Source organism: Gymnoscopelus braueri, assembly GCF_963280865.1.
Source record: "Gymnoscopelus braueri genome assembly, chromosome: 7".
Taxonomy (NCBI): domain Eukaryota; kingdom Metazoa; phylum Chordata; class Actinopteri; order Myctophiformes; family Myctophidae; genus Gymnoscopelus; species Gymnoscopelus braueri.
Window position 1 is genome coordinate 7,709,674 of NC_137608.1, and position 19,768 is coordinate 7,729,441.

Below are 19,768 nucleotides of genomic sequence, written 5' to 3' on the forward strand. Positions count from 1 at the left end.
CGGACCAATACATTTTAAAATGTATATACAGTATATATTATTTCAAAAGATTTTAAAAGGTTTAAACTGAGAAATCACAACTTTTCATCAATTCAAAACAATTCCAACATTTCAGTATTTCATGAATAAAAATTAATTTGCCAATTCTTTTGGGGGTCCACTTGAAATATCCTCCCGGCCCACAGGTTGAGAACCAAAGGTCTAAGCCTCTCCAAAATCAGGATCGGCGTCGGACGCAAAAATCTACCATGGGTTCTACAATAAATTGTAATTTGTACCTGTGTTCTGTTAGCCAGGGTGACTTTCTGCAGTGCGTCTGGGTTGGTGCAGAGGATACTTTTCATGTACTCCTCGGACAAGCGCTCCTGCTCCCCCTGGCTATAGTCAGCCAGAAGGTCCACAGGGAACTCCATCCCTACGAAAACAAAATGGGAGACACAATTTACAATTTAGGCATTTTATCCAGAGCGATACATCAAATGCAGAGAGACAGTGTAGTGCCTAAGTAAACTAGGATCACAGGTGAAACAAGAACCTAGCAACACAAACGCACGCATGCATGCACGCACGCACACAGTACAGTGTACTAAATGTGTTCAGTAACCCTCAACTCTCTGAAAAAGTGGTCATATCATGTCAGGTGAGTTATAAAAGTAGATTTTTGTAAAGGGTGAGTTGTGGCACAAACTTAGTAAATAGCAGTGTTTCCCAACATGTGGTCCGGGCCCCCCTTGGGGGTGCACCAAAGATCACAGGGGGAGGATTTATAGTCCAATAATTATTTACTTTAAACCCCTCTATTCTTAGTAAACGGACACATTAAAACTGCACTTAGTTGGACCACTTATTTCCATGTACATCAAGTCTGTTTGTGGAAAAATAGCCAATCTACAAGCTCACAACGCGTCGCAACGCAATGAGTTGTGAGCTTGTAGCGTGTGTATGCGGCATGTGGGGGTGTCCCAGCTTTTGTCCGCTCATTTTTTCTCCAATGAAAAAATGTTGGGAACCACATCTCAAACCAAAAAAAAGTTTGGGAAGCACTGCTGCAGAGAATAGCTTCACAGAGGCAAACAAAATGCTGCATGTAGGTCACTGGCGGATGAAGAGATTGAACATGACAAGTCAATGAACAACAGGCAGGCAGCTAGCACATATACAGATGGTGTTCCACCTCTCTGTCCTTCATCCCTTAATCCCACTGACTCTCTAGGACTGGGTTAGGGCTGGGTGATTCACCCGAAATACTGTACATTGAAATCGCGGAGCAATGTTTTGAATTTGTATTTGGTTATATCAACGAATCAACACAACGAAAATAATAGTTTTTTTTTTCACAACTTGTATTATACTTTGTAGTACAATGGTGGCGCAAAGTGAAAATAACCAATCTACAAACTTGCGCGTCGCATTGCAGTTTGAAACAATCGTGATATAGATTTGAAGTCTTATCACCTAATACCTAATACCAAATACTGCATGTTTTGAATTTGCCCCAAAATACTGTTTTACGGTTTTCTGAGCTTCTGCAAATAAAGGCATCAACTTGTCGGCCTATGTGTGTATGAATGAATGAATTAATGAATGTAAACAATACTGTTGACTACTATGCTTGCTCACTGACACTTCGAAATCTAACACACCTATTATTAATTTGATTAGCTGTTGCCGTGTTGCTGCTTACTAGCCTGCCATGTTTGAACTCTGAAGGTTCTGAATTTGAAGGTTATCCCCGCCAGGCCAGAACGGCTGAAGGCGAGGGATTATGTTTTCGCTCCTGTCAGACTGCCTTTCTGTTTGTCCGTCTGTCTGTCTGTGAACAGCTAGCTAGCTCCGAGGTGCGCACTTTTTAACCTGAATGAAAACAACGTGTTTTCATTCAACAAAAGCTTAGACAGCCGGCAGAAGAGCACTGGTTTTTAAATTATCTACTGTATCTCCTGTTGGAACGCCACAGTCACATGGTGTGAGACACATGAATATGTTCTGATATGTATTTGAGCCCTCAAGCTTCATCTTTAAGCTACCACGTTATGCCCAGAATATGACTTCATGGTGACATTAACACACAAACACCTGAGGCTGTAAAATTGCAGCTAACATGATGTGAAAGCTCATGTATGCCATTGACTGGGAGTATGTAAGTACTAGTGGTGGTACACAGGCACGCCGATTTATGTGCGCGGCCGTGGGGGCTCAACTCGAACCGCAATAGCCCCGACCCCCCGCCCCCTCAGCCGCGACCGAAAAAAAGTCTGTTTCTCTGTCTGGGCTATTGTTCTAGGTGTCAACGACGCGTTAACACCTATCTGCGCCCCGCTATAGTAATGGTAATGGTAATGGTACTGTAAGTTTGAGCCTGACATCTGAGATTAACCAATTGAGCGTGGGGGCGCTGGCCCCGAAGCCCCCCCCCTATCGGCGTCCCTGGTGGTACAAGTACATTTAAGTCCTGTACTTAAAGCTGCACTATGGTACTTTCCTCTTCTACCCCGGATTTGAACCCAGTTTCCAAAGCAAGTGCTGACATTTTTACCATTGAGCTAATAGAGCCTGCCTGCTTGCTCCGGGGATACATTGAATCTTGACCTTCAGGTCAAAATTCGTGTCAGACCCTGTGTCTAGGTGCGACATGACCTTTGACACTATCTAAATGTCTCAATAGAAGAGCAGGGAGACGAAATACAACCACCCCACCCCACAACCACCCCACCACTTAAACCCTATATGTTTGACCGGAGTCCCTCAGGGACAGATACTAGTGTATTTTCTGTGTCTTTTCTGTTTTCTGTTATTGTCGGGAAAGCTTTCGTTGAAAATGACGTTACGGTCGTTTTTTTCTGCGAAAGCTTTCCCCAAAATACGGGTGCTGGGGTTTAAGTGGTTAAGTTAAAATCAGCCTTTCCCCAAACTGCTCTGAGTTCTGCCAAGAGAGTGAAAGCAGTGAGTCAGCAGCCCCATGCTGAGGCTCTCACTGCTAAATCTGTTATCAGTTAAGACCTTATATACTCCGCCGTACAAAGATGTCGCTTTCCAAAAAGGAACTGATCTACAAGCTAAGAATGTGTTGTGACACATTGTTAGCTTGTAGATCTCGCTGAATGTGTGTTCTTGTGCAACAGGTTGTGTGCAAACCACAATGGTTCCCTCCTTTAAAACAAGATGTCACATGCATTAGATATCTCTACTGTCATTTCTGTAAGTGGAAGTCATTATGATAGTCATATTTTGACGACTCAGGGTTTCCTGTGTGTGTGTGTGTGTGTGTGTGTGTGTGTGTGTGTGTGTGTGTGTGTGTGTGTGTGTGTGTGTGTGTGTGTGTGTGTGTGTGTGTGTGTGTGTGTGTGTGTGTGTGTATATATACATACATAATCTTTAAATGGCATACTAATAACTAATAAGTAGGGGGTGTGTCCCTGAGGGGGTGTGTCTTCATTGTCTGGTATGCATGATGTGTGTGACTTGGCTCACTGCATGGGTTTTATGGGTGGTTGGTTTGTTTAGCACATTGCGGCGTGAGGGTGTGACATGCGGGCAGCACTGGTGGCAAGTAACAAAGTACAACAAAGTACATTTACTCAAGTACTGCACTCGAGTCACCCTGCTCCATTTTTAATTTTTCCCCGCAGTATTCCAAATTGTCTGGTATGCATGGCCAGCTTCAGCTTGTGGTTTGGTTTCGTGTGTTTTTTCGGGGTGGTGGTGTGTTTGGCACATTGGCAGGCTATATATTGCATCTACCTTGATTGGAGCCATGCATGAACACGTAAACAACATTTGTAACTATTCTCTGCTTGCCTTTTGTTTTTAACTCTTTAAGAACGGGAACGCATCTGTGTGTCACTTTTAGATTTCGTTGGGCTATTAAAAAATAGCAGATATACAAGCTCATAGCGCGGCACCGAGTGCCGCGCTATGAGCTTGTAGATCTGCTATTTTTGTAAAATCATGAAAGGTTGTGCAAATATTTGCTTTGATCTGCTATTTTTAAATTATTTCGACGAATTGTCAACTTTTGAAAAACAAATTGTGAAATGGGACATTCTGCACAATGAGTACCATTTATACATTTGTGTTAATGCTACTTTTACCTAAGTAATTCGTTTTTTCCCCCCCTTCTTCCAGCACTGCAAATCCAAACTAGCCCCACAGGCGGGCTAAATATTGCCTCTACCCTCGTTGGAGCCAACCGTAAAACCCCCCTAACAAGCTTTCTAAACCCTGCTTGGCAAGGCAGAGTTACATAATAAGTGCAGTCTGTAAGTCTCTGTACAAGTAGCACTGACAGGAAGCCCACAGGAGTCAATCTGCCCAGATCTAGTAAACCATGAACCACCACCTCCCCCTGGCTCTGGCCCCTGGGACCCCATGGGGCCCCTAGGTCTGTGAGGCTCTATATGGTTGCGAAGTCTGGGGTCCCCTTGCCAACCAAGAACTTAGAAAAATGGGACAAACACCAAAACTCTGCATGCAGAACTCTGCAAATTCATTCTCCGCACCCAACGGAAAATAACAAACGCTGCATGCAGAGCAGAATTAGGACGATACCCACTCATTATCAAAATGAAGAAGAAAGCATTTAAATGTTATAAAAGAAAGCGACCCAGACACGCTCCATAACACAGCCGTCACTTACAGTGAAAACCTACAGGGTTGCCCCCGGCCTCAGCCAGCTGGTTCGGGGACTCTATGCACAATCACGAGCACAAAGAAAACCACTGGACTAAAGCAGATAAGAAAACAAAACACAAATCTATCTGACATTTTGAAAGTCAACCCAAAACCAGAGCAAACTGGAATGCTATTTGGCCCCAAATAGAGAGTACACAGTGGCAGAATAGTACCTGAGCACGGTGACTGATCCAAAACTAAGGAAAGCTTTGACTATATAGGCACAGACTCGGTGAACACAGCCTTGCAACAGAGAAAGGCCCACAACAGGCAGACCTGGTTCCCAAGAGCTAGACTTGTGCACCCGCTGCACACACAATGTGGTGGAAACCGAGCCACACTTTCTAACCACCTGCCCACTGTACCAAGACATCAGAGACACATGCAGTATACTTCCAACAGATTACAAACACTGTACATTTGCAATGCAAACATAATGTTTTCTCATGCCAATAGAGCTCCTTTTTATTTGAATTGAATTGAATCGAATTGAGCCAGGGGGGGAGGGGCCCCAGAGGGCCCAGGACACGTGTGTTTGGACACACACACACACACACACACATGACTCTTCCCTCCCCTGCGCTCCCTGACACATGAATCCATTGACAATTGTTCCCAGCGCACAGTGTCAGTTGTCAGCACAGTTACCCTTTATACACATATACATATATGTATGTATGTATACATACATACATACATACATGTATGTATGCACAATTGCACATACTGTATACATCCACATACATTACAGAGTACTTACAGTACTCTGTAATGTGTATACTCATACCCTCGTACGTGTGGGTGCATGTGAATGTACATTCACATGCACCCACATACCAACATTGGGTGGTCGTAGCCAATGTCACCGGTTTGCCTCCCAGCTCACCCAACATACGTGCCAAAGTGTCCCTAAGACACTTAAATCACAGAATTAATAAAGGTCTACAACTTTATTCTCACACCAAATTTTTCAATGCTCCCGGTCGTCCTGCACTCACTAGAATGTAACAGGTTGTTGCTTCCGCTAAAAACATCTAAAAGCAACTTGAGCCGAGTGAGTCATCACCCCCCCCCCCCCCCCAGGCGAGTGGCCACGCAGAGCGGTGCGGTGCGGTATCCGCTTCAGTCGACTCAGCACCGTTCGAGTTGCATATACCGACAGGCAGAGAATCATCATTCATCCGTTCTCATCAACACGCAACGCTACAAGACAGGTCCTGTCGTCTCAACGTCTGACGCAGGGGTAGCCCCATTTGCGTCAAACGGTCCCACCTGGTCAGATCCTGTCTCCAACTCGTCACCCGTTTGACGCGTGACGTGTGGAACCAAGTGAACCCGTACAGTAAATGTTCAGTTTACGCTCTCAGAGTTAGTTTAACACTCTACTACACGTAGTAGACACTGGACACATTCTGAGGCCAACACACACGTTGGTGTGGTACAGATTCCATGAGTTCCTCGCCCTTCCCCCTACTCCCAACGACCTGACGGACTGGTTTCCTCACTGGAAACCCCTATTACCTGCACTCTAAAACCATCAGTGTTCATTGAACTCTTAGAGAGGGTACGAATGGAACCAAATGGACTGTTTTATGGATTATCATTCTGAACCTAAGTGAGGCCATACAGTAGCTCATCAAGCAGCGATCAAATGAGCTCACACTTTTAGCAACAGACTGTAAAAGAAAGAAAACCGTATACAAGCTATTATCTATCTATCTACGTATCCATGAAAAAGGTTAAGTGTGGCTGCTTGAGGCAGCTGCAACCTTTTTTGAACCGTGCAAACTTCTCGAACCGTATTGGGTGTGTGCGTTGGTGCATGTGTGTGTGCGTGCGTGCATGGTGTGTGTGCATGGCCCCATACGTTGCCATACATCGGAGTTGACAACTGTTTAGGGTGCAGCTGCTAGAACTGTCATCAGATCCCAATCTGTTATCTCTTGCACAAGCCCCTGGACCCCTCTAACTGCTCCCGGCTAGCAGGGTGGTGCCCCGCATGGCTGTCCCGCCACTGCGTAATATGCCGGCGGCCATGCGTGTCCATAATGTGAGTGCATACAGTATGTACGTTGTACACATCAGATAACGCCACCAGATAAAATGCAGACCACTTCTGTACTGGAACATCATCTCCTATCACGCCATCGTGTCCCTCTGCCTTGCATTCACACGCATGCAAGCATGCACACACGCAAGCAAGCAAGCGAGCAAGCAGGCATGCATGAGCGCGCACACAGACACACACACACACACACACACACACACACACACACACACACACACACACACACACACACACACACACACACACACACACACACACACACACACACACACCTCTGTCACTGAGCATCAGCAGCCATGCACAGTGTCTGGTTTCTGTTTGTTTTATGTATGAGTGAGAGAGAGAGGAGGGGGTAGAGAGAGAGGGAGAGGGGGGGAGTGTATGAGAGAATATGTAAAAGGAGATGAATTTTCAAAAACCTCTCTGGATTAATAAGAACGGGACAGTTCTGTGTGTGTGTGTGTGTGTGTGTGTGTGTGTGTGCGTGTGCGTGTGTGAGTGTGTGCGTGTGCGTGTGCGTGTGCGTGTGCGTGTGCGTGTGCGTGTGCGTGTGCGTGTGCGTGTGTGGGTGTGTGTGTGTGGGTGCGTGCGTGCGTGTACACGCGCATGTGCATGTACGCACATTGTGCATGCATCTGTGTGTGTGCGTACATGCGTGCACTCACTGCACTGTGTACTTATTTTGCGCACATGCATGTGCAGAGCTCTTTTGAAAACAACTTCTGTTTTTTTTTCTCAGCACAACCCCAGGGCAGGGAGTAGTGAATACCACACATCTATACACTCACTGCCCTATTTACCAAACCTACTTTCAGCAGCTACTACGCTGTTTGTCAACCTGCGGCACGGGGGCCCCCAGAAGTGCGTGAGTGGCTCACGTGACGAAGTCGCAGACAAACAGACGGTGTGTTTGCACAGAGTGAAGGTGTCATTGTGAAAGCATGGTTGCGAAACACACTGCTAGACTGCAACTACTACTGGGAGATAGCAAACTGCAGCTATTTAACCCCCGTGGAAAGTAACAAAGTACATTTACTCAAGTGCTGTATTTAAGTACAATTTTGGAGTGCATTTATTTTTACTTTGTGATATTTCAAAGTTCTACTTCACTACATCTCAGAGGCACATTGTACTTTGAACTCCACTACAACTATGTGACAGCTTAGTTACTTTGCAGATCTAGATTATAAATACAAAACATGCATTAACCAATTAAGCCCTATATGCCTCAACTATTTGAACATAGCCGATCTACAAGATCACGACTCGTTGTGCTTATACATCTGCTATTTTCACTATTTTTCTAAATATTTAAGGGAAAGGGAAAAGCCTTTGTTAGTGCCACTGGGGAAATTCAGTTTCAGCCTCAGTCAGCTGATGGCTGCTCAGATGGCTATATGATGAGTGCTTGGGAGGGCGGGAGCAGTTAGGGGTTAAATGCCTTGCTCAGGGACACAAAAGCCGGAGTTCGGGAAGTGAACCGGGGACCTTCCGTGTCCCACTCAGCTAAGTAGTGACTGCCTATAGTGACTTCCCCAAAATTGGGACACTGCCAGGGTTAAAGTGGTTAATCCCACCAGATTACGGCTCTATTTTTGATGTGGTCATCCCCTGTGTGAACTCGATGACACGTCAGGTTTAGATGAGATTACAGGCATGAAGACATTAGCGTCTCTCTCTCGCAGTGGGTGGCGGCCTCTTCTCCTACAATGAAACGCTGGTTCGGTTCTCAACGTCCGGTCCGGGGATGCCAGGGGGTCAAAATGGACCCTTTTGCGGGTCTGTAACTCCAAAAGGAAGAATTGTGAGAATTCTATATTCTATTAATTTCAAGGACTCCCAGTTTGGTACGTGTTCTCTGGGACCCTAATAATCGAATCCTCAGTGTGAATTTAACCCTGAGAGCGTACAAATGTAACCAAATGGACCCGACATTTGTACTCTCTCAGAGTCACAGACCCGTAAGGGTCTATTTGGATCCCGGACGGCCCCCGAGCCAGACTTTGAGAGTGTAGTGTAGTAGAACAATGGCTAATGAATAACAGAGTAAGAATGCCCACAGTCAGGGATTATGTATTCCAGGGACGTATAATGGTTTTCCTCCACGCGTGTGTCTGTAAACTGGTTCAAATTATATGTTCCCCCCAAAAAGAAAAAAAAAACACCAGGCTTTCTATCCAGAAATAGCTCGCGGCGGTTGACACATTTAGACAACAGGAACGTATAGGTTTACAGGCCGCTCTGAACGGTGCACACACAGCACATGCATGTGGTCGCATGTGCACATGCGACTTGCATGTGACACAACACAGCATGACATGGAAACTCAGTCTGTCGACTGTTAGTGGTTGGAAGAAGTAGGTTCAGTGGTGGGAAAAGTACTCAAATGTGTTACTTAAAGGGGAAATCCACCCATTTTCAATATTTAACTATGTCATTAATATAGCATAAAGGAGTTGTGTGGAAATAAGAAAAAATTAAAAAAAAATTTAACATTGCAAAAAAAATTAACATTGCAAAAAAATTAACATTGCAAATTACACTGTGATGACTCATCATGGTGTAATTTGCAATGTTAATTTTTTTGCAATGTTAAATTTTTTTGCAATGTTATTTTTTTTTTAAATTTTTTCTTATTTCCACACAACTCCTTTATGCTATATTAATGACATAGTTAAATATTGAAAATGGGTGGATTTCCCCTTTAAGTAAAAGTATCAATACTGCAATGTAGAAGTACTCCGTTACAATAGCAGATCTATTACAATAGCAGATCTACAAGCTCACAACCCGTCACGATGCGACGCGTTGTGAGCTTATAGATCTGCTATTTTCAAATAGCCTAGGTATAAAACAGAGCTAAAGTGGTTAATGTATGTTTTATAATGTAATAATGTATATCTGCAAAGTAACTAGTCACTAAAGTTTTCAAATAATTGTAGTGGAGTAAAAGTACAATATTTGCCTCTGAGATGTAGTGGAGTAGAAGTAAGAGTATAGACAATTGGAAATACTCCAGTAAAGTAAAAGTACCTCAAAATTGTACTTAAGTACAGTACTTAAGTAAATGTACTTAGTTACTTTACACCTCTGAGTAGGAAAGGAGTAAAAGGAGCAATTATACCATGACAGTAACAACAAAAAGGTTGTATTTAAAACTCTACTTGAGTAAAAGTACAAAAGTACTGGCATCAGAATATACTTACAGTGCATAAGTAAAAGTACTCAAGTTTTTCAGACATTTTTGAAAACAGCAGGTCTTCGAGCTCACAACGTGTCGCAACGAGTTGTGGACTTCGGTAGATTGTTATTTTCAAATAGCTGAAGTAGCCTATGAAATAGAGCTTATAAGTGGATCACGTGTGTTTAGTATTAATAATCTGTCAATTAACTGTAGTGGAGTGAAAAAGTTAAATAATTGCCTCTGGGATGTAGTGGAGTGAAAGTATAAAGTATTGAGAAATGTACATACTCACATACTAAAAAAAAAAAACTACAGTACTTGAGTAAATTTACTTTTAAATGTTACTTTCCACCACTGTTGACTATATGCATTCTACACATAACTCATAGTCACAGAGCATGAAAGACTGCTGGAAGGCATATGACCCAGTAGCCTACAATAATAAGTATAATAGCCGAATAATAATAATAATATAATACAATTATTATTATTATAGACCACTTGAACTCTATAGAATCCCTATTCCTATAGCATCCCTATTGTGGGGCTAACATTCGGCAAATATAGCAGATCTACAAGCTTACACCCTTGCGGGGTGTTATGAGTTTGTAGATCTCATTTAGTGTAGAGGGAATAAGGGGGCCTTGGCTATTGGTCAACAGCTAAGTGGTTAAGTGGATAAAAATCGGACCACAATGGAAACAAGCCCTCAGGGCTTTTTGTGTTATCCTTTTAGCACCATTGCATAATCATACCACTGTACTATGTGCAAACTGTTAATAAAGTATTCAATAAATCTAAAAAATAATAATATTGATAATAATTATAATCTTAGGTTAGGGTCATCTTTATTTATAGACCTAGAGCACTTATCCAAACAAAGTTTTTTTTTAAAGTGCTTTTAATTTAATTAAAAGTCATTTTAATCGAATGTTCCCCCCAGAATAAATCTATCTACTACGGTTGCTGCAGAAAAGTGCTGAGTGCGCATTTATGCCATTGATCTCTGCGGGCAACAAGCGCGTTCTTCTCCTAATGTTTACAACTCTCAGATGAGTCCAACTGACGTCTGAACGACGCCTACTACTGACCCCATCATTGTGATTCCGCTCTAAAGTCAAGTTCTCAAAACTGGCGCTACTTTTTGTGCTCGGGTACAAAAAGTTCTCAATTCGAGGAAAGCGCCTGGGAGAGAGGGGGGGGGGTCAGCCTTGTGTGTGAAGGGGGATGGGCCGCTTGTGCATGCTCGTGCGTGCATGTGTGTGTGTGTGTGTGTGTGTGTGTGTGTGTGTGTGTGTGTGTGTGTGTGTGTGTGTGTGTGTGTGCGTGTGTGCGTGTGTGTGTGTGTGTGTGTGTGTGTGTGTGTGTGTGTGTGTGCGCGCGTGCGTGCGTGTGTGTAGACGCTCTCGCACAAAGGGGGAGCGAGCGGGAGAGCAGCCAAGAAGAATGCAGAAAATAAATATCAACATGACAGATATATCGCAACAATGATGCTGTCGCTTGACGACAATTGTTGTCGGCCGACAATCACGATCGCAATTTCGTCGGCAAGGGACAATTAACGTGGATCAACGGGATTATCTGTGATTTGATCGATACATTATATTAGGCAAGCCAAGGAGATGATGAATCCACGCGCACTACAATACAACCAAAACAATCAAGTGGGCCCTGGAGAGAGGTGGGCCCCAGGGTTGCCATGTTCGCTTATTATAAGTGACTTTGGGCTTGTTTTTCTGTTAAGTTGCTTGTAAATAAAATTGGTCTTGTTTCCTTATGTTGTTTAAACCAGTGTTTCTTAAACATTTTCATGTCAAGGAAAGCCCACAAATGAATATATATTTGAAGACCCAACCATAAAAGACTTTGTGGATTTGAAAATATATTCCTAAATTTTCATTTTTCCCCCCAAGACTTTTCTTTGTAAATAGCCGATCGACAAGCTCACAACGCGTCGCATTTTCAAATAGCCGATGCATAGGTTTAAAAGTGCTCATGTGGCCCAAGACCCCAAGTTGCTGCTTTTGGGCTTGTTTTCCTAGACCTGGTTGCTTATTTTTCTCACACAAACTGGCAACACTGGCTACAACACAACCAAAACAGATAAGTGGGCCTTGGAGAGAAGTGGGCCCCTCGTAGCGCACAATAACAGGACAACAATTTCACCTTTTCTTCTGAAGGCATCTTAAGGCTGCTAAAAGACTGCAAAAAGCATCCTTTTGTTTAGTGACATGAGATGAGAATGAAAAACACGACCTCTTTTAAAGCTGTGATTTGTTTTCAATTATGTAATTCAGCTTGTAGGCTATATATATATCACAAAACTGAGAGAAAATATGCACAATAAAGGCAATACGTGAGTAGACAAAGGAGGCTATATTATGCAAAATCCCTACTAAATAATGCATATTGTTTTTATTTATTTATTTGACTATTGAACATCTTTCTGGGTGCCACACTTATAAGATCGGAATTAGTTTTACTCAATCAGCTAACGTGCGAAACATGAACAAAATAGTGAATAATTATTCCATTGCTCTGCTTTTATAAAACGTTGGATATGCTGCATTTTAAATGCCCCATAGGCATGTGCCTTTTAATTTGTTCTTGATCATGTTTTTGATCTTATTGTTTTTAATCTAGCTTAACATTGTGTTATTTTTCTTTTGTTGATATCTTTTTTAATGTAAAGCACTTGGTGCAATGCAAATAAAGTTTATTATTATTATTAATATAATGGAACTTTGTATGGGCGCGCAAAACATGAGCCACTAAAGTACCAGGTTCCAACGTCGGGACTAGTTAAGAACATTTTGTTCCAGGCATATGAAACATTATAGATTTGCTCGCAAACGTCCCAATACGTCGTGGACGGACGCTTTTATGAGGCTGTTGTTCAAAATAAACCTCAATAAATGATAAGAATAGTCATTGGTTCATCCTGATCTGTAATCCGCGCGTCGGTGTGTACTTTCTCCTTGTGTTATGCGTCCTTAACTCTTTCTGCTTGGGATCTCCAGAAGGCGCAAATGAAAACAAACCCAACCTGATCCACGCTTAGAAATAAACCACGGATCGTGGAAAATAACCAGAAATAAAGAAAAACTCACCTTTTTATGGCGAATGTATTCCCCCTTAGCCTAAATAGAAAACCACTGTCGTTTTACTAATTAAAATGAGTAAACATATATCTCATGGTGTTATGTGTTGCTTTGTGCTGAGTCTGCTGCAGCGCGCATGCTCCGCTTAACCGCGTAGAGAGGCTCATGGACCAATCCAGCTGTGTTGTTGTTATATAACCAAACCCACAGATTGTCAACCTTTTGAAATGCAAGGACCCCCACCACGCCCCCCAGGTTTTTTTTTAATGTTTTCTGATTGATTGAATAGCCTACTGTATTAACAGTTTTATTTATTTTTTATTTTTACAATGATTGTTAAAAGGATAACACAAAAAGAGCTTGTTTCCATTGTGGTCCTGATCATGTTTAAATCCGCCAGGTCGGAACGGCCAGGAGGCGGAGATTATGTTTTCTCTGTCAGTCTGTCTGTCTGTGTGTCTGTGAACAGCTATAATCTCAGGCACCTCTGTGTCATGGACCAATTGAGAAAATTTGCCCACACACTGCCAGTAGCCTGGGATAAGTGGGATCATTTTCGGGTTTCTAATCCGGTCTGGAGCGGAAATAAATTTATCAGGTGGCCGGAACACACGACCGGAACCTCTAAACTTCCAAGATGATTCCTCTTGTTATAATGTGTTTAGTTTGATATAATCGTTTCTTTTTTTCTTTTGTAATAATTTGGAATGTCCATCTTGTATTTTAACAAGTAGTGCGACCATAGACTGTAACGCCATTGGTTTCTACAGACCGTAAATGAAGCCGATTGTTCAGGAACGTGCAATCCGCCATCTTTAATATATACCATTGGGCACATCGGAACTCAAACGCTATTGCTTGAGACCAGACATGTGACCAGGGAACCGGAAAACAATCCCCAAAGAATGCTGTTGGTTGGGTAGCTTGTCAATCAAGAGCGCGGGCAGGGAATGAATGCTATTGGTTGTGTAGGTTGTCCTCCTGGAGCATAGCCTACTTTATCGTCAATTTTAGAATAAATGGGACCATAATTTAGCAAAACTCATTTCATGATGATTGAAAGGAGACTTTAAACTAGCGACTGGAAGCGTATAGTATTTATGACAATTTTTATTAAGGTAAGAAAATCTAGTCTAAAGTTCGTCAAAAACCCATCCGCTTACATTGAGAGAATATTCCTTATGACACCTGCAGGGGTAAAACAGCGCCATACAGGCTATTCATATGAACTGTCTCTCTTCCGTATCGGCCTCATTGTAAATATGTCAGGCTGGCCCCTTGAGTGCGACTAGCGAGACTAATTGATTCGCATTAGGGGGAACAAAAACAGGGGGGGAACGCCAACCGGAACACACCCACAGAACATTGGGAAACAAGACCAATTTTTTTACAAGCAACTTTACAGAAAAACAAGCCCAAAGTCTCTTATAATAAGCGGACATGGCAACCCTGGGCCCACTTCTCTCCAGGGCCCACTTGTCTGTTTTTTTCACTCACTATCTCATTCTGTTTTGTAATGTTTTTGGATCTCAATGAAAATATATAAGCAGCAGGACTCCCGCGGTACTATGCGCCGTGGGACTAAACAGTATTTGTGGGGGAGGGCGGGTATAGTCAGAAATCCAACGGGAGTGGGATTAAGAAAACACTCCCACGCAGGGCTCTATGGATTCCTTGGCTCACGAAGCAACTTGTCATATAGACCCCGCCCATTTCCGCTTGACACGGTTTCCGCCATTTTTCCCTTTCTTCAAAACACACTTTTTGCTACTCCTGCAGATTTTGTCCAAAAACAAAATGCTTCACATTTCGGCCTATACCTTTTGAACTGTACGCCGTACAATCAAAATGTTCCCTTTCCCTGGATTCCTTGGATTATGGTGCAACTCTCCGTATAGGACCCGCCTGCCTGACACTCTTTGCAACCACATTATATTTGTATTATATGTTCTGATAATTGTAAATTTGTAATGATATATAAGGTCAAGTATCATAATATTTCACAGTTACTGGACACTCACAGACTTTTTGGTTTTGGCCAGACTCATAGTGTGTTATAATTCTCACGATTGTCATACGTTATAGTAATGTTATAATGCATTATAGTGTGATTATACAGTAAGCAGCGGTCATCAACATGTCCGTACACGGACAAACGTGTCCGCGGCAAGACTTGTATATGTCCGTGGCCCATTTTTGTTTATTTTATTTCTTTTGAAAAAAATATATATATTGTTATATTTTTTTCATGATAAAGTAAAAACATACTAAATATTCACAATCTAATCTTTGAATTCAAATTGGTTTGAATAATTTTGGTGACTCATAAAGTGTCGGGATGACATGCTCATTAATATGTTAAGATTTAGCATTGTTTGATAGCTACCTTAGTTCCCTGAAAATAGCAAAATGTGTGTTTAATCCTTTGTTGGAGAAACCTTTTATTTTTAAGACAATGGATTCATGTGGTGTGGTCAGACAATTAAACTGTAGGAAAAGATCAAAAACAGATCTGTTCAGAAGGAGCTATTTGCTACCAAGGCAAAGGAGGGCTGAACTGGACAAGTAAAGTAAGCTGGTTGTCGTTAGTTGAGAGACAGTGTTTCAAAGTGTCCAATAATTACAATAACAACAACTATAACAACACTCCACAATCATAATCCATGGTAACCCTCCATCCACAGCCTAGGACCTCCTCCAACCTAAAAGTTAGCTCACCTCTGATCAAAGTTAGGTGCCTTCGCATTAAACTATTGTGACACTGCATTCAATTAAAATCCTGGCATGCCCTATCATTAATCACTCATCGTGTCTCTCAAGTTTCCTTGTTACAGTGTTCCTTTGGCATTTTATCCTTGACGTTTCTGTGAGAAGCATTTAACATGTAATTATTACGTCTAATAAATCAAATCAAAAGTAGCTTGTAGTGTGTGTCTTTTTTCCATTGTTACATTTGCATGCCTTGGACTTTCTCATCAACAGAGAATACTCGATCACCTTAATGGAATCCACAACCACAACTAGCTACCATACCTTGCCAAACCAAACCAATGGTTAAACTTTAGCTGGTAGAACTTGATCTCCTTCTGTCCTCAAGTAACACTACAGACAGACACAGTTATCACAGCAAACACACAGCATCTTTATATTAGTCATATGATGTATAATACGCACCTTTGCAGCTAAGTGGCCCTTTTGCAATGGAAGCACTGTCTGTAGGCTACTGAAGAGACTCAATTATTATTATCCAAAATAATGGTAGTTTTTTTCCCCCGGGGTCCTTAAGTGGCTCAGTAGTTAATGCACACATACTATTGTTTTAAAATGTGCAGCACATTAGAATAGACCCTATGACACATTAGTCTACATTTATAGGGCTAGGCCACTGTGTTTTTGGTAAGATGATGATTTTGCATGTCTGTGGCAAAAATGAAATAGTAATGAAAATGTCCATCACAAGTTGCCATAGTGATAACCCCTGACAGTAAGTCACTATAAGTGGCCATTGGGTGCTTTAAACATCAACAACAAACAAAATGTTTCTGCCTACACTTTCAGGAATGTAATTACTTTGCTCAAAGTACCCATTGACCACCTAGTGACTTCTAATCACTCTATAATGCATTATAACAGTTATCATAAAAAACTACCTTAGCAAGTACTACAACTATAATTATAATACAGTGTGATCCTTGCCAAAACAACGTCTGTGAGTATCCAGCAATTATTAAGTGTTACTTACTTGACCTTATAAGTCATTATAAAATACTTTATAATGTGTTATGATTACTGTTATAAAGCATGAGTATTTATGAGTTCTTATAACTATAAGTATAAAGTGTTGTTATCACATTATAATGCATTATAACTATGTTTATAAAGCATTATAGATGGGAGGAAGTGTTACCAAATTGATTTAAAGTAAAAGTCCTATATCTAAAATTTGACTTGAGTAAAAGTACAAACGTATGGCTGGGGTTCCCAGCGGTAACTGTTTGTGTTAATTGAGACTGTGGGAATTTAATGGGTCAAAATGAGTGTTTGTTTGAGACTGTGATGCAGTCGCTGCTCCTGCTCCTCGGTGCCAGTACATTGACAATGGAATAACATTTACATAATGACATTGCTTCAAAGGCAAACCTGTTTGGCATGTCAGGGAAATAATGGAACGAAAGAGAGGAGGGCACCGAAAGCGACGCCTCTGGCCTTTTGGCGAAGTTGCTGTATTTGGAGCGGAGATTAGACTGTGTTGGTTTGGTCATCCAAGCAACGTTTGGGGGGGAAAATTTTATTCAAAATCTAACACTATAAGTGCACTTTGACATAGGCCCAGCTGTGATGTTTGAATTCAACAGCTGACCAAGTACAGTACATTTACTCAAGTACTGTAGGCTACTTAAAGGCAGTGTTTACATATTAAACAAAACAAAAAATACATTTGTTTTCCAATCATTTCCCCTCTTCCCCAGAAGTCATCAGCCACTGAAGTAGTGTGTGATGGCGTTTACCTGCAGAAACACATTGTCTCTGCTTTATTTTGGTGTTTTCACTGTTTTGGTAGACAGGGATGTTTTTGGGCTGCCACAACAAACTTGTCTGAGTGGTAGAGAGACCACATGGGAAGCAGAAGCTCCCAGGTTCGATTCCCGGCCCCGGCAATGTGTCAAGGTGTCCCCGAGCAATACACCCCTCCCCTGTGAGCAGCAATCAGCTGGGTGAAGCTGAAAACTGAAATCCCCCCACAGGAACAGGTGTAATTATTGAATTTTATAATTGTCATTATATTTGAAACAGGGCTTAAGTCACTACAATTTTATTCGACACCATCAGTTCCAAGTTAGTTTGCAGATTTAGAATTTTACAAAACATACATTAAAGCGGCACTATGTAACTTTTTTTTAATTAATAAAATGGAAGTTTGTCCAATTTGTATGGTAGAGTGTGTAAATACAATATAACTTATACAGTTGGGGTGGTTGTATTTTGTCTCCCTGCTCTTCTATTGAGGCATTTAAATCGTGTCAAATGTCATGTCTCACCTAGACGCAGGATCTGACACGAAGTTTGACCTGATGATCAAGATTCAATTTATCCCCTGAGCAAGCAGGCAGGCTTTATTAGCTCAATGGTAAAAATGTCAGCACTTGCACAGGAAACCGGGTTCAAATCCGGGGTAGAAGAGGAAAGTTACAAAGTGTAGCTTTGCACTCAATCCTTAGTTTTTACTTTGGCTATTTGAAAATAGCAGATCTACAAGCTCAAGACGTACTGTAGCCTATTGCAAACTGACACGTTTTGAACTGATTCTAAGATTCTGAACGTTTGAAAATACTAGTGAAATGGGAGATTCTGCAGAATGAGTACTTTTTGGACTTTAAGTAAATTACGATGCCAATACTCTTGTACTTTCACTGAAGTAAACATTTTAAAACAGGACTTTTACTTGAAACGGTTACTTAAGCAAAACATCTGAGTACTTGTTCTACCACTGGTTTCTATGAACAGCAGCCATATTGGAAATAAATGTGTCCTCTTCCTTCCTTACTTCACAGGTGTTACCAATGATACCAATGAAGGCTCTGTTCAATTCTGGTCAAACAGAGTCAGGGTGCTGATATTGTGCATGTTGGCTCACTGGAAACACTCTGCTACACCAGTGGGTCTCAAAGTGGGGTCCAGGGACCCTCATGGTTCCTTGAGGGGGTTCCAAATGGCCCTTTAGGGGTGTGTAACTCTGAGAGTGTGCAAATCCATTTAGTTCCATGTTGTTCATTGGATCCTTGAAATTTAAATGTTTGAGAACCACTGTGCTATTTAAGTGGAACAGAGCCTTAATTTGTATAATTGGTAACACCTGTGAAGGAAGTAAGGAATAGGCCCAATTTCTTTCCAATATGGCTGCTGTACATAGACACCAGACACACAATGATGTCCCCATTGTCAGCAGAGCTAGCAGGTGTTTACTGAGAGATAAGCACACACATATGGCTGCCTTTCTAAACAGTTGTTATTAAAGGGGTATTTCAGTTTAAACTTGTCTGGGGACATTTTAACGTTTTGGAGTTGACTGGGCTTATAGTATAGGACAGGGGCGTGTCTGACTTAATCAATATCAAATATTGTAATATCAAACAACTTACAAAGCTCTTAGTTAGGGGAAGTTCCGCGATTCAACCCACGGGACCTGCGGGCAAGGGGTCATCACTAGTAAGTGAGGTGTGAAAACTGCGAATGGTGCATGTGCGGGCGTGCGTGCAGCTTCAAGCAAGTGGAATAGGCTCCATGACCTCAAGGAACCAACGAACTGCCCAACCAGGAGAGGACTAGTGATGACTTTGACGATGCTGATCAGCAACCACAAAATGCTACCAGTGATGGATATCCCCTGTAAACCAAGAAGGCAACTCTCATGGAAGGAATGGCAGTGGTACAGGGAATTGGAAAGCTATCATGGATCATGTGCCCAGTAGGCTGACCACTTCACAGCCACACTGGACAGCAAGTCCAAAGAGTATAGTGTATATGACCACTACAATCTCGCATCTTTACTGAAGGAGGCCACACAGAAGAGATTCCAGGGTGGCAAGCCTCCAACCATGTACTTACCATGTGGAAGACGACACACAATTGGGAAAAGTTTCAGAAAAACTGTTCCTGTCAAACAGCATCAAAGCTGACTGTTTTTCTCGCTATGGAGCCACACGGAAGAGATTCCAGGGTGGCAAGCCTCCAACTAATTATCAT

At 42.0% G+C, this 19,768-nt stretch overlaps 1 protein-coding gene across 2 annotated transcripts in view; it reads right to left on the reverse strand.

The window, feature by feature from the left end:
- Positions 1 to 13,151, reverse strand: part of LOC308089431 (uncharacterized protein) — a 29,844-nt gene extending 16,693 nt beyond the window's left edge. For both annotated transcript variants that reach the window (XM_080434144.1, XM_080434143.1), the window contains exons 1-2: positions 13,034 to 13,151; positions 279 to 415 (exon numbers count right to left, since the gene is read on the reverse strand). In XM_080434144.1, the coding sequence (XP_080290270.1) occupies positions 279 to 413 (135 nt within the window). In that variant the 5' untranslated portion in view covers positions 414 to 415; positions 13,034 to 13,151. The remainder of the gene's footprint in view (positions 1 to 278; positions 416 to 13,033) is intronic.
- Positions 13,152 to 19,768: the final 6,617 nt, after the last annotated feature.